Source organism: Nerophis ophidion, linkage group LG06 (genome assembly GCF_033978795.1).
Source record: "Nerophis ophidion isolate RoL-2023_Sa linkage group LG06, RoL_Noph_v1.0, whole genome shotgun sequence".
NCBI lineage: Eukaryota > Metazoa > Chordata > Actinopteri > Syngnathiformes > Syngnathidae > Nerophis > Nerophis ophidion.
In genome coordinates this window covers 47,519,887-47,536,484 of record NC_084616.1, presented here as the reverse complement: position 1 = coordinate 47,536,484, position 16,598 = coordinate 47,519,887, and the positions used below count along the sequence as shown (strand labels likewise).

The following is a 16,598-nucleotide window of genomic DNA, read 5'->3' as shown; positions in this document are numbered from 1 at the left end:
CGCTTTGACACTACTTCCACATTTACCCATTCACACACACATTCACACACTGATGGAGGGAACTGCCATGCAAGGCGCTAACTAGCACCCACCAGGATTAAGGGTGAAGTGTCTTGCTCAGGACACAACGGACGTGACGAGGTTGGTACTAGGTGGGGATTAAACCAGGGACCCTCGGGTTGCGCACGGCTACTCTCCCACTGCGCCACGCCGTCCCTTAAATTTGACGGACGTTGTAATACTATCGTTGTATAGTGATAATGCATGTTGATGACACATTCTAGCTTTGTCCTCCAAATATGACACTAACAAGCAAACGATTGTGTCCCTCAACACAGTTTAGCATTTTAGATAGCTGCTAACATTACCGCCACAGTGCATAGCCACTTCTAAGCCAGTAATTTTTGCCTCCATGGCAGCAAAAAAACTATTGTTTCTTACAAGTATCCCTGTAGGACGAGAAATAGCTAAACTTGTTACACTACACACTGCAAACTAGAGCTCTTGAATGTAAACAAAGGAAGGCGGATCGATAGAAATATAGACAGTGATAATAGTCATCAAGTATCTTATCAGTACACAGTGAAACCTAGATTTACAAACTTTTATTTTTGCGAACTTTTCAATTTGCCAATTCGGATGGATAGAGCAAGCCAAATATGCCTCTGTGTATGAACGCTACATTCATTCATTCATCCTCTCTCTTCTCGCCCTGTTTGCTCATTTTCCGAGGACAATGTAAATTTATTTTTACTTTTTTAAATGTTCATTATTGTAACAATATAATTGTTAAAGTTAAGGATTTTTGTGATTTATGGTTGTTTGTGAAGGCACAAAAAGGGACTTTTGTGTGTGTGCGCGCCAATGTTTGGCTGAGCATCGCATATAGATAGGATATTCCAGCTTGTTGTTGTTGTTTTGGCTAAAAAAGAAAAGGTTGTTTATCCATCACCCCGTAAGTTTGTTTGATATACAATACTGTATATGACGTTATGTTTTGTACTAAGTGTGCAAACCTTCATTTGAATATGGACTTTTGTTGAGGCTGGAAACATTTATTCATATTTACATTGCCTCTTACAGAAAATTTGTTTCCCTATACAAATTTTTATATTTATGACGTGTTCAACAACCAATTCAGTTTGTAATTTGAGGTTTCACTACGTTATTCATAATACAGTGGTTTGTTAGGTCAATATTTTTGATAAGCAAAAAATATGTTGTCAATTTTGGTATTGTTTACAAACTGAGAAAATAACTTCCTGGACACAGGAGCACTTTTAAAGGCAAAAACCAACTCATTCAATCAAAGTCAATAGTAGGAAATATTTGTATTGTTTTTTAAATAGAAACATTGCCATTATTTGTATTTGTCTAGTTATAATTGTGATTAAAAAAACATAAAATGGTCTTAGAAATTTGAAATATCCGCATCAGCACAGATATGAACAATAATGCTCTTGTAACTACTTGCTTTTAAATCGATACCCAAATGTATAGTATCGCCCAAAACTAGTCTAAAGAATCCAAACAACAGAAGAGTAAGTTGTTATTACATTTTAAGTTTATGTAGATCCATGTTACAGCAGGGAGTAACCAGCGAATAACAGTCAATTTGCAAATATATGAATTAATAGTTTTGATAGAAAAATACAACTGGAAATGATGCAATATGTTACCCCATCTGTCAGCAGATAAATTAGAAGTTTCTGTAACGCAATTTGCAATGGTTATTTTATTATGTACGTACCAAATGATATATAGTTCTATATATATCATTATATAGAACACTGCAATATATGTCACAATATAGATTTTAATCCATATCACCCATTTCTACTGCACACTTATGTTTTTGATCATTTATTTTTTCAATTCCATGAATATCATCCACATCATTTTCTTAGCTCTGTCCTTCACACTCACTCTCTTTCTTTAAAGTTATGTCCATCTCTAGCTATAAACTTATGTAATATCATATGTTGTTGGCGGGCTTCACTGTGACATTTGTTACACCAACTAATGGCGGGATGCTTGTAACTAAAATTTTTGCTTTGTTGAGGTAACACTGTAGGTAACACTTTGACTGCAATAACAAACATTTGTTTAAATTATTGTAAGATTTTATGTTAAAATGAAGTTAATAATGACATTTGTTTATCGTCCCCTTTATTTCGAAAAGTATCAATATATTTTGGTACCGCAACCAAAATATCGGTATCGGGACAACCCTCCTCAAGGGCCAATCAAGATTTGTTTTCAAATGTGTATTCATTGCAATTGACATAAATGTGAGTGAAATATTGTGATTGTAAAAAGGAACATTTTTTGGGGAAAATAATGTTTGTTACCTCTCATTCATTCACGAACAACTCAACTTCCCCATCCTGAACTAAACAATGTGGAGACAGCCACTTGAAACACAGACTTAACTACGAAGCTAATGCTAGCAGGAACAATCCATACAACACATCTCATCTGCTTGTGTTGTTGTTAACGACATCATCGATATAAGAACAATGTACAAACAGGACAGCAGTGGAAACTTAAGAGGGTGTCTCCTTTTTTTTTATAAAAAAAACCTCAAGTCCTCTCAAAACTTGTGAACAGCTCACTTTTTCACTATCAGGTCTGACAAAGTAAAGACTTCAAAAAATTACCTTCCGCAAGTATTATGTATTTAAAGCTCTTATTGTTACATTTACAAAATTATTATGTTTTAACTTAAAATACTGGTCAAAATTGTTCAAAGATGTATTGCACAAATAAATTTGAGCATTTTTGCATATAATTAACAAACATTTTATTTATGACACATAAAGCACACACTCCATAAAAGTAATAAGTGTAAATTCAGAAAAATGTAAGCGGAAAAACTGATTTTTTATTTTTTCATATTGCTATTATTTAAATGTTTTGTTACTATTACTATTTTTTTTTGTCGTTTACTAATTAATACCTGTTGTTCTTTTAAACAAAATTCAAAGTTGCATTTTGGTGGTACAATAAATACTCATGTTTTCAAACTAATGAATATTTGTTATTTCAGTATCAATCAAAATAATTGTGATTATTGTTTTTGCTATAATTGTCCAGCCCTAACTTGAGGATGAATTACATTTTTGCTGAAATGTTTAGAGATTCCTCTTCTGATAATCTACTGCAGTGGTTCTCAACCTTTTTTCAGTGAACATTTTTTTAAATTCAAGTATCCCCTAATCAGAGCAAAACATTTTTGGTCGAAAAAAGAGATTAAGAACTAAAATACAGCACTGTGTCATCAGTTTCTGATTTATTAAATTCTATAACAGTGCAAAATATTGCTCATTTGTAGTGGTCTTTCTTGAACTATTTGGGAAAAAAAAGGTATAAAAATAACTAAAAACTTGTTGAAAAATAAACAAGTGATTCAATTATAAATAAAGATTTCTACACATAGAAGTAATCAACTTAAAGTGTCCTCTTTGGGGATTGTTATAGAGATCCATCTGGATTCATGAACTTAATTCTAAACATTTCTTCACAAAAAAAGAAATCTTTAACATCAATATTTACGGAACATGTCCACAAAAAATCTAGCTGTCAACACTGAATATTGCATTGTTGCATTTCTTTTCACAGTTTATGAACTTCCATTCATGTTTTGTTGAAGTATTATTCAATAAATATATTTATAAAGTATTTTTGAATTGTTGTTATTTTTAGAATATTTAAAAAAAATCTCACGTACCCCTTAGCATACCTTCAAGTACTCCCAGGGGTACGCGTACCCCCATTTGAGAACCACTGATCTACTGTATCTCATTCAAATAAGTTGATCAAAGAAAAATATGTGCTTGCAACCATTCTTACAGTGGGTTCAATGATGTTGCAAGATGTGTAGCACGAAAACTACTGGCTATTGTAATGTTGACTTCACCTTTGTGCTGCATCCACAGGAGCATGGCCGCCTTTGCAGGGATGTGTGACGGAGGCTCAACAGAGGACGGATGTCTAGCAGCCTCCCGAGACGACACTACATTAAACGCACTAAACACTGTAAGGAGAATTATTCTGTACACCGTGCTGAGCTTAGCTGTTAAACACCACCAGAGTTTCACAGGGCAATGTAATGGTTTGAATTGCATGGAATCTACTCGTTAAATGCATCCTTTCAATGATGGGTAATGATAAGGAGGACTCAGAGCCAATAGAGCATCCTCCTGTATTAAACTCTCCCACATGGGATTCTTACTACTTCAAGTATAATGAGAGATGGGCCTGCCACTCTGAATTAGAATGCAGAGGTATAAAATCACACCGAGGATATGAGAGTAGACATAAACAGGGCATTTACATTCAAACTCTATAAACTGGTACATTAACAGAGCAGGCTGGTCATTGTCTTGCAGCCTTCCCTACGCCTATTTGCAATTCCAATGAGTAATATTTTTTTCTTTAGAAGAAGAGCCCCGACACTCATGTTTTTCAGTGAATTTAATGTAAGCTACACTGTGATTGCGTTTGTCACAAAGTGGCTGCCTTTTTTTTTATCATGTATGAGCTAAGGTGTACAATAAAGAATCACGTCTCTCTTTGATATATACTTTGTAATCTGTAACGCATCAGCTCAATAAAATGTGCACAAAAAAGATGAGTGTCTCGCCGAGACTTTTATCGCAAAGTATACAGGAAATGCCGTAAATAAAGCAAACAGCCCACACAAACAGTACTCCCAGAAAGCAGGGTTTTTTTGGCGATCAATAAAAATAGATGATTAAAATAACGACAGGAGGTAATAAATCTATGCGCGCTTGCGGGATTTTTCACCTGGGTGGAGCTAAAAGTATCACACAGTTTACAGTAAAAGCCTGCTTCATATTTCTTATACCGGATTATAAGGCGCACCTTCAGTGAATGGCCTATTTTAAAACTTTGTTCATGTATAAGGCGCACCGCATTATAAGGTGCATAGAATAGATGCTACAGTAGAGGCTGGGCTTACGTTATGCATTCTTTAGATGGAGCTGCGCTAAAGGGAATGTCAACAAAACAGTCAGGTCAGTCAAACTTTATTAATAGATTACAAACCAGCATTCTGACAACTCTGTTCCCTCCCAAAATGAATAAACAGCTGTTTTATTATTTTCCCCGATTCAATAAATATGTAAAAAACAGTCTGATACTGTTACGGTAAATCAAACGTTAGTGCAATCACAATATAGTAACACTCGAAATAGTGCAAAGCAATAATATATCAATAACTCAACGTCGCTCAAACGATAATGTCACACACCACACAAAATAAACATGTAAAGCTCACTTTATTAAGTTATTCCTCAACCACGAATCCCTCAAATTCTTCTTCTTCAGTGTTCGAATCAAACAGTTGGGCGAATACGGCATCCAATATGTCCGGCTCCATCTCGTCAAAGTCGTCATTAAACGAGTCAGTGTCGCTGCTGTTAATGTTAAATTCTTTCGCTGCTGCTCTATTCCGTGTTCTACTGTGTGACTGATCGCCTTGAGTTCAAACTCTGCGTCGTAAGCATGTCTCTTTACATAAACACACAGAAACGGTACGGCTCCCGCAGTCATATATCCCAGCATGCACCACACGCTTTTTCTTCTACGAGGGAAAATAAGGTAGGCGGCTGTTTACCGTTGTTGCGAGACTTCTTGTGGCATGTTTAATATGTACACTGAAGAAGAAGAATTTGAGGGATTTGTGGATGGGGAATAACTTAATAAAGTGAGCTTTACATGTTTATTATTTTGTGTGTTGTGTTGTGTGACATTAACGTTTGAGCAACGTTGTTATTGATATATTGTTATTGCTGTGCACTATTTCGAGATGTCGTTAATGGAGTCAGTGTCGCTGCTGTTGTCTAGCATTTCAGTGACAATTTCTGCTTTCCTGAAATCATGTCTCTCAATAGGAGCCATTTTGGAGTCTTTACATAAACAAAAAATGGAAATGAAACGGCACGGCCTGGCGCAGTCATATATCTCAGCATGCACCGCGCGCTTCTCCTACGGGGGAAAATGAAATCAGCGGCTGCTTACCGTAGTTGTGAGACCTGTTGTGGCTCAATAATGATCCATATATAAGGCACAACAGATTATAAGGCGCACTGTCAGCTTTTGAGAACATTTTAGGTTTTTAGGTGCGCCTTATGAGGCGGTATTGCTCGTTTGGTAGAGTGCCCATGCCAGCAACCTGAGGGTTCCAGGTTCGATCCCCGCTCCGTCATCCTAGTCACTGCCGTTGTGTCCTTGGGCAAGACACTTTCTGGTTTAAATGTAATTTAGATATTGAGTTTTCACTATGTAAAGTGCTTTGAGTCACTTGAGAAAAGTGCTATATAAATATAATTCACTTCACTTATAGTGCGGAAAATACGGTACTCTTTATTGACATATTTGGATTGTGATGTTGATGGTGAGAGCCGTGTTAAAGAAAATTCCCTTGATGGTTGATTTTATGTAAGATTTAGGTTATAACCAACTAACTTAATATTTGATTTGAATATATTTTTTACATGTTGTGATTTCAATGGCTGACTTCAACTCTGCCCCCAGCTTCATGAAAGCAACTACGATGCAGGCAAAGCTCTCCAGCGCCTAGTGAAGAAACCTGTACCAAAACTGATAGAGAAGTGCTGGTCGGAGGATGAAGTGGTAAGAGAAAAGTATCTTTTGTTTTGCATGTACACGTGCTGTAAGTGGAAACAAATTTGTGTCTATTAAAGGTGGACCTATTATAATACTAATATACATTTGAAACACTTCTTTGAGAGCTAATTAATATCTATTGGATATGCTAAATTTTGCTCTGCCGTGGTGGAGCTTCCTCAACCTTTGGCTGTAAGTAATAAGTACGTCCACCTTGCGGCGACATCAAGACGTAGCCAGACTCAAAACCCCCGTAAACAGGATCATCCAAAACTGCGTGCAAGCTCATGCCCACATGTATGAACCTATATTGTTGTAACATGAGTATCCAACATTGAAACATGTATAAATTAGAAAAGACAACATTCATCATAGGTCCCTTCTAATCCCAATAAATGTGATCAACGCTACGTAAACACTCGCTGACAGGGACTAGTTTATGCCTGTAGAGGGTGCTGTTGAGAGGAAATGAGAGCAGAGCTCTTGGCCAGGGCCTCACAAGACATCAGGGAAAACACTTTCCAGCTCTTCCAAGCCTCACGAGCAGCTGCGTCCGGTTTATCACCCACAGAATAAATCTTTAGAGTGGAAGTCTGGAAAGGGTACAGGCTGAGGGCTGGTAATCCTATCCTCCATTTGAATTTAGATGTGCATTTTGCCACAGCTGTTCAAGGAATAGAAGCAGAAAATGGCGGGTATGAGAGGTACAACTTAAGCACTGTATTTAATAAATATTTATACATTGTTTTTCTAATCCAAGTAAAAAATCATCCTCATTCCTTTTGTTGCTGGCTATATAACAATTTTCTCCACTGTCACATTGGTAACTTGAAGTCTGGGCTGGTATTGTCATTTTTGAGTCTCCCAGCTATGGAAGTGAAAATTTGTGTTTTTCTCTGCTTAAATGAACATGATGTCATCCTTTTGTTAGACCAGTTCTTGTTATATACTGTACCTGCACACACACCAGGCTATGCAAAGGTGCTAATATGGAATAATGATGATCACCTGCTGTTGTAGTCCCCGGGTTGATGTGTGCCCCAACAGTGCACACGACCTGCTGTTGTGGAACACAGGTCCCAGTGATGTGATCACCAGTTGTGCTTTTTCAGCCTCTCGGCCTTGAGGGACAAGTGTCAATGTCACCACAACCCACAGCTCAGCCTCTCCTTATTTATTTATCGCCCGCCGCGCCTCCCGCTTCCATCTCCTCTCCTCCAGTTCGAGCTTCATTATCCCTGCCATCTCATCTTTGCCTCCCCTTTCCAACCTTATAAGAGATGTGAATAAAAGTGACAGCGGGTGCTACCGCAATGACAGAATTGGTCGGTCTGCAGGGTCACTTGTCACCCTCCCCTCCCCCCACTTTCACTTGTGTTGGACCCCTCCACCACCCCGCCCTTTTGTCTCTTAGCCGGCAGCTGCTGCCACATAATCCCGAACTTGCTTTAAACTCTTCAAATATTTGTATCTGCTCACTATCTTTGCACAGAAGGTATAAAGCACTGCCATGCTGTTTATACTGCAATAGCGCCTCTACGTAGGAGCTTAATTAATTTTGTGACGGAGCTCTTGAATCAAAACCTCGTAACGTCCGCCATTGAAATGAACTGAAATCAATTTAATTGGCCCCTCTAAAACTGCACAAACATGAAAAATGCATTTTAAAAAGAAAAACACATTTTTACTTTTTTTTTTATTACAAAAAACAGATTGTAGTACAAACAAAGTAATGTAATGATAATGTGGACTTCTTCGGTGTCTCCTTCAAGCTGCTTTTCGATCAAACATACCATTAGCAGCTTTTTCATATTTCCAATGATGTCCGCTGTTTAGATATACCGTATTTTTCGGATTATAAATCGCTCCGGAGTATACGTCGCACCGGCCGAAAATGCATAAAAAAGAATGAAAAAAACATATACGTCGCACTGGAGTATAAGTCGCATTTTTGGGTGAAATTTATTTGATAAGATCCAACACAAAGAATAGATATTTAAAAGGCAATTTAAAAATAAATAAAGAATAGTGAACAACAGGCATAAATAACCAACTGAGAAGGTGCCTGTACTTCAGCCGTGACCCTCCCCCGCCGAATTCTTATTGGTTGACATGTGTTTGACGATTGCTGACATTTCATTCGTCTCTTCCGCGAATGAGATAAATAATATTATTTGATATTTAACGGTAATGTGTTAATCATTTCCCACATAAGTCCCTCTGGAGTATATGTCGCACCCCCGGCCAAACTATGAAAAAAACTGCGACTTAAAGTTCGAAAAATACGGTAAGTTGCCATCCTTGGCTGGCTTTTGACTTGCAGTGATACGCTCCAATTGCTTAGTCGAGTCATGTTTTCCATGATTTTTTTTTTTTCTTTAATTCAATGAAGATCATCCACTTCTTCTTAGCTCTGTACTTCACTCTCACTTTCTTCCTTCCCACAAAAGTTGTGTCCATCTGTAGCGATAAGCTAATGTTAGCAAGTAAGACCTGATGTTTTGGGGCGGATCTTGCAGGGTCTTCTGTGACATTTTCTAAACCAGCTAATGCTTGGGGATGTTTTGTAAGTCAAATTTTTGCTTGCAACTTAATTTAAAAGCTGGGGGACAGCTCTTATTTCAAAACAATCTTAAGTTGGGGCACTTTTAAGTTGAGGTAGCACTACTTTATTTTAGTAAATATGCTAGTGTTTGATGAACGTATAAATATTTTTGTTGTAAATATTGTTAGAATCTGTTGAATTAGGTTACTGCACCAACTTTCTGTGCCACCCAACAAATTACCATAACAGCAATCAAAAAGGCTTTAACTACTTTACAAAGACAGATGGATTGATTGAAGACCCTTCATTAAGCAAATTTGTTTTTCACAACAAATGCACACCATAAAAGCCTTCCGGTATTTGTTTTGCAATAGTGCTGTTAAGATGTGGGACAACAGGCGGTGCCATCTAAACAACTAGTAGCAGCAGCAGTTTTGCAGTCAGTTGCCATGTCAGAGATCTATGACTGCGGTGGGGTGGGAGGTCTATACTCCTCAGCCAGCTGCACTGTGCTGTGGCTTATCTCCGCCAGTGTCTTCAGTTGAAGGATGACTGGAGCTGACTGCCAACAACATTAGTGGGAGTAAGACACGGGGTAAAGAGTGGCCCCTTTGCCACCATCCAACAAGTTGTTGAATATAAGCTTACAAAAGAGCACATAATACACAACACATTTTTCTCTGAGTCCCCTGCGGAAGGCTTTGGGTTATTTAAAATTTGAAACAAGGTCTGTAGTCCGCTTCTGCAGAGGGACTGGTGCTCAGTAAATAAAAAGTAGGCTGCGTTAGTTGGGTATCTTTCATATCATTTTTTTATGTTCATATAAAAACACTTATAGTTTATTAACTGCATGCCAAGGCATATTGTGGCACTGTAACCTGAAATAAAAGGTTAACAAATTATCTATCCATCCATCCATCCATCCATCCATCTTCAGCATTTTCCACACGTTTGAGTCAGGACTTTTGGAAGGCCATTTTAAAACCTTTTTTTTTACCACTTTTGACGTATGTTTGGGGTCATTGACCTGTTGAACACCCAACTGCGGCCAAGACCCAACTTCCGGGCTGATGATTTTAGGTTGTCCTGAAGAATTTGGAGGTAATCCTCCATTTCATTGTCCCATTTACTCTATATAAACCACCAGTTTCATTGGCAGACCAAACAGGCCCAGAGCATAATACTGCCAACACCCCCATGCTTGACGACAGGAACAGTGTTCCTGGGAGTGAAGGCCTCAACTTTTCTCTTCCAAACATATTGCTGGGTATTGGGGCCAAACAGCTCAATTTTTGTTTCATCTGACCACAAACATTTCCATCAGAAGGTCTATCTTTGTCCATAAGATGTTAGATGAAGCAAAAATGTTGCTGTTTGGCCACAATACCCAGCAATATATTCGGAGGAGAAAAGGTGAGGCCTTTGATTCCAGGAACACCACACCTACCGTCAACCATGGTGGTAGTAGTATTATGCTCTGGGTATTGTGCAGCCGAGTGTGAAGCGGCTGGGATGAGAATCAGCCCCTCCAAGTCCGAGTCCATGGTTCTCGCCCGGAAAAGGGTGGAGTGCCATATCCGGGGTGGGGAGGAGATCTTGCCCCAAGTGGAGGAGTTCAATTACCTCGGAGTCTTGTTCACGAGTGAGGGAAGAGTGGATCGTGAGATCAACAGGCGGATGGGTGCTGCGTCTTCAGTAATGCGGATGCTGTATCGATCCGTTGTGGTGAAGAAGGAGCTGCGTCAGAAAGCAAAGTTCTCAATTTGCTGGTCGATCTACGTTCCCATCCTCACCTATGGTCATGAGCTTATGGTTATGACCGAAAGGACAAGATCACGGGTACAAGCGGCCGAAATGAGCTTCCTCCGCCGGTTGGTGGGGCTCTTCCTTAGAGATAGGGTGAGAAGCTCTGTCATCCGGGAGGAGCTCACAGTAAAGCTGCTGCTCCTCCACATCGAGAGGAGCCAGATGAGGTGGTTCGGCCATCTGGTCAGGATGCCAACCAAACGCCTCCCTAGTTTAGGGTACGTCCAACCGGTAGGAGGCCACGGGGAAGAACCTGGATATGTTGGGAAGACTGTCTCCCGGCTGGCCTGGGAACTCCTCGGGATCCCCCAAAATGGCTGGGGAGAGGAAAGCCTGGGCTTCCCTGCTAGGCTGCCGCCCCCGTGACCCGACCTCAGATAAGCGGAAGAAGATGGATGGATGGATGGATATATGATAAATTGTGAGTTAAGTAATGCACATATCTACCTCTGCCTACATGCTCAATATTGAAGTGCAACTTTGTCAATACTTTATTTAGCCCCTTTATTGTTTTAGTTGTGTATATTTGAGGGGCCTCAATCTCCTTAACATATTTTATTGTTTTTGGTTGTGATTTTTGTTCAAGTGCAAAACTTTACTAACAAAGTATGATTGTTTTCATATAACTTGGAGATTTAAAAGTTTCCATTTCAATTACAATGTTAAAATATAGGACAAATACAAGTGTATTGCATTTGAAAGGCTATACATGCATTATTATGTAGTATTACATCAGTGATTATTTTGGTCTCAAAAAACAATGTAGTAAGCTAAACTACAAACCCTGTTTTCATATGAGTTGGGAAATTTTGTTAGATGTAAATATAAACTGACTACAATGATTTGCAAATCATTTTCAACCCATATTCAATTGAATATGCCACAAAGACAATATATTTGATGTTCAAACTGATAAACATTTTTTTTTTGCAAATAATCATTACCTTTAGAATTTGATGCCAGCAACACGTGACAAAGAAGTTGGGAAAGGTGGCAATAAATACGATATAAAGTTGAGGAATGCTCATCAAACACTTATTTGGAACATCCCACATCTGTGCAGGCTAATTGGGAACAGGTGGGTGCCATGATTTGGTATAAAAACAGCTTCCCAAAAAATGCTCAGTCTTTTACAAGAAAGGATGGGGCGAGGTACACCCCTTTGTCCACAACTGCGTGAGCAAATAGTCAAACAGTTCCAAGAACAACGTTTCTCAAAGTGCAATTGCCAGAAATTTAGGGATTTCAACATCTACGGTCCATAATATCATCAAAAGGTTTAGAGAATGTGGAGAAATCACTCCACGTAAGCGGCATGGCCAGAAACCAACATTGAATGACCGTGACCTTCGATCCCTCAGACGGCACTGTATCAAAAACCGACATCAATCTCTAAAGGATATCACCACATGGGCTCAGGAACACTTCAGAAAACCATTGTCACTAAATACAGTTCGTCGCTACATCTTTAAGTGCAAGTTAAAGCTCTACTATGCAAAGCAAAAGCCATGTATCAACAACATCCAGAAACGCCCAAGATCATCTAAAATGGACTGATGCAAAGTAGAAAAGTGTTCTGTGGTCTGACAAGTCCACATTTCAAATTGTTTTTGGAAATATTCGATATCGTGTCATCCGGACCAAAGGGGAAGCGAACCATCCAGACTGTTATCGACGCGAAGTTCAAAAGCCATGATCAGTGATGGTATGGGGGTGCATTAGTGCCCAAAGCATGGGTAACTTACACATCTGTGAAGGCACCATAAATGCTGAAAGGTACATACAGGTTTTGGAACAACATATGCTGCCATCTTTTTTATGGACGCCCCTGCTTATTTCAGTAAGACAATGCCAAGTCACATTCAGCACGTGTTACAACAGCGTGGCTTTGTAAAAAAAGAGTGCGTGTACATTCCTGGCCTGCCTGCAGTCCAGACCTGTCTCCCATCAAAAATGTGTGGCGCATAATGAAGCGTAAATCACGACAGCGGAGACCCCGGATTGTTACATGACTGAAGCTCTACGTAAAACAAGAATGGGAAAGAATTCCACTTTCAAAGCTTCAACAATTAGTTTCCTTAGTTCCCAAATGTTTATTGAGTGTTGTTAAAAGAAAAGGTGATGTAACACAGTGGTGAACATGCCCTTTCCCAACTACTTTGGCACGTGTTGCAGCCATGAAATTCTAAGTTAATTATTATTTGCAAAAAAAAAAATAAAGTTTATGAGTTTGAACATCAAGTATCTTGAGTTTGTAGTGCATTCAATTGAAAATGGTTTGAAAAGGATTTGCAAATATTTGTATTCCGTTTATATTTACATCCAACACAATTTCCCAACTCATATGAAAACAGGGATTTGTACATGTTACTCTCGATTAAATGTAGCTAAGTTAGAGGGGAAGCTATCCCCGGAGAATTGTAGCAAGCTATACTACAAGCTACACGGCAAAAATAGTTTGCTACGTTGAATCTACTTTTAACGGCATTCTACCTATGGGCCCACATGTATAATATCAATGTTAATGTAACTGAGTGTACAAATGGACCCAATAAGGGTCCGTTACGATTAACTATCTGTCATTTAGCTGGACACACTCTACAACTACCTCTAGGGGTCCCCATACACCACTGTATGTATTTTAATTTTCCTTGTCTTTGGCCGACCCCTGTTATGTTATTTATATTCTCTAACCATGTACAGTAAAAAAAACCTCTATCTATATCCTGACAAAAAAAAAATAATGACTTGTGTGTTGTTTGGGAACATTTGATAATGGTTATGTGCGGTAAAACTTTTCATGAACTCAACTCACATTACTGTGTGTTCCTAAATTTGTGTTTAACATCTTAGATGAAGAGAGCAGTTATGATTTTGGTTTACAGAGTAAATAACTGAAACTAAGGTTATTGGCATTTTTTTCTCTAAACACATACATTTCTCTAAATATGACTACGGATATTGTGGGTTTCCTGCATGTCATCTACATCACTAAAGGGAAAATCTAATTGCCATTTTCAAATATGTTTTCTTTTATTTATTTGTTTGAGTTGTCAACTTGAATTGTCCCTTTTGTCTCTTGGGTCTCTAGTCGCTATGTGACATTAGTTTGTGTGCCAGTTTGGAGTTTATTTACGAATTTTGATGACCCACTTTAGCTTGCCTCTGATCGGCCAGTCTGTAATGTTTCGTCCTAACCCGAGCCAATTGTGACTCATCATACAAACACTAAACAATCATCATGGCTTTTTTTTTTTCGTATTCATGGATTTTCTCAATTATCCAGGTCATTGTATTTTCTATGTTATTTTTTATTCCTAGATTCACAGTGGCCTAGTGGTTAGAGTGTCCGCCCTGAAATCGTTAGGTTGTGAGTTCAAACCCCGGCCGAGTCATACCAAAGACTATAATAATGGGACCCATTACTTCCCTGCTTGGCACTCCGCATCAAGGGATGGAATTGGGGGTTGAATCACTAAAAATGATTTCTGGGCGCAGCCACCGCTGCCGCCCACTGCTCCCCTCACCTCCCAGGGGATGGTTGGGTCAAATGCAGAGGACAAATTGCACCACACCTAGTGTGTGTGTGACTTTAACAGTCCATTTTCTGGCTTTGTACCTTTGATGTAAGCTACATGGGCCTAAAATTAGCTAAGCTACAGGAAAAGCTACTTGTTAAAAAAGTAGCTAAGCTACTGGAAAATGTAGTTAAACTACGTAGCTCAGCTCCATGTAGCTTGTTGCTGCCCATCATTGCTGATTAGCAATAATGGACACATGTTGGTGTGAAAATAGAAAAAACACAATTATTTGAGAAATCAGACTAATTTAGTGCATGGAAACTAAGAGAATAACAAAATAATTGACACTATAGGTGGCTAAAATATGACTAAAATTGAAAGATATTTTAGGGAAATTACTATGACTATAACAATTATAGTCACAAGTAGTCCTCGGTTTCGTGTGGCAGTCCTCAACTGCCCCCTCGCCACTTAGGTTTGTCCACAGCCTGAAAGGTCAGCCTTTTACAAGTCCACAATAATGGCTTCGTATTGAATGAAAGGGGTTTTGTTGCCCTCAGCCTGACTTGTACCAGTGTTCTCATGTAGAAGGAATGAAGTATCCCACACAAGCCATTATACCATCTTAGCGATGCTTACATACATATTATTAAAACCCGTTTTACAACTTCCAGCTCAACTATTAAGCGGGAAGTGCAACAAAGACCTGATGGGGGGAGTTTTTTCGGTCTTTTCTCCACTTCACAATAGAGAGAGGAAACTTGGGGCGGGCGAAAAGCGCCAGCTCTCTACAACACACTCCTGACACAGAAGCCTGTTTCTGCACAGCGGATGACCATTTGGTAGCGCTCCAAGCTTTAAACCCCCCCTCTCGCTTTGCCTGCCTGGACTCTTGCAACCCCTCCTTTGCCGCTGTGTTGCCTAGCAACGGTGGGCTGGAGCAATAAGAGCAGGGGGCAGAGCGATTCAGGGAGCAGATTGGCGGATGATTTATTAGCTGGGCTGGAGAGCAGCGAGCCCAGGCAGCTGAAATGGAGCCTTAAACTGGAGCCTGCATGTAGAGAGAGAGGCAGCAAGAGAAACAAAACTGAAGTGAAGAGCAGAATGGGGGAGGCGCATGACAGACCGTGTAAATTATGTAGTTAAGATGACATAATTAGGGCAGACAGGAACCTGACGGCTGGAAAAATTTAAATTTACCTCAACTTTAAAGAGTATTCAGATATTCATGTAACCCTTCTTACTCACTTTTTCATTGCATGTTACACAGCTTTGCAATTCTGATGGTGTGTATTGCCAAACCTGGTTGTACGCAGATAACATGTTGGCAATATGCTTGTTCAAGGTTGTGTGGTTGGAGACATGCTTGTGCGAAGCGCTTCAGTTGGAGACGGCACCATCTGCTGGCTAATCAAACACTACACTTTCCCTCTGATTATTGGAAATTAACTGCTGAGCCAAGTGACTGCTGCAACATGCTCTTTTTTCTTTAGTTCTTAGCTGGGGAAATTCAATCTTAGCTCTTATATTTTATGTAACTTGTTTTATCATATTTTTGTTTAAACACACGTATCTTTTCATTACCCTTTTCTCTTTTCTGCTGGCTCTCGTCCACTTGTAAATCTGGGCTTTGTTCCCCACGCGTAAACAACCTTTTGGTTACATAACATGGAAACCCAACCCCTGACTCTTAGTAAAGACTCTGTGTCGGGTTTTCCTCATCGCTCGCCTCCTTCCTCCCGTGTCCGAGACCTTTCTCCACACATCACATAGCAGCCCGTCTCCTCTCTCCGGCTGCTCTCCTGCTTGTACATTACCATAAACGTGTGTGTCAAAGTCTGCGTACCCAGCACCGAGTCTCCAGCTCTTGTGCTGCATCTAATAACAGATCGTAGCCCTGGGTGTTCATGTGTGGTATTGAAGAAATGGAGTGTGTGCCTGCTGGAATTCCTGATGGGAATCCCAGGACTCCACTCCGGGATTTTCCTCCCGCTGCAAACCAGAGGCTCTCTTGCAGAAAGATCACATGTAAAGCCTTCCCCTTTGTAGTGGAAGAGCGGAGAGTGACAAGC

General features: G+C 39.5%; 1 protein-coding gene across 8 annotated transcripts in view; it reads left to right on the top strand.

Moving 5' to 3' along the window:
* rerea (arginine-glutamic acid dipeptide (RE) repeats a) overlaps nucleotides 1–16,598 on the top strand; it is a 346,862-nt gene that overhangs the window by 288,513 nt on the left and 41,751 nt on the right. For all 8 annotated transcript variants that reach the window (XM_061903965.1, XM_061903966.1, XM_061903961.1 and 5 more), the window contains 2 exons: nucleotides 3,939–4,038; nucleotides 6,562–6,660. In XM_061903965.1, the coding sequence (XP_061759949.1) occupies nucleotides 3,939–4,038; nucleotides 6,562–6,660 (199 nt within the window). The remainder of the gene's footprint in view (nucleotides 1–3,938; nucleotides 4,039–6,561; nucleotides 6,661–16,598) is intronic.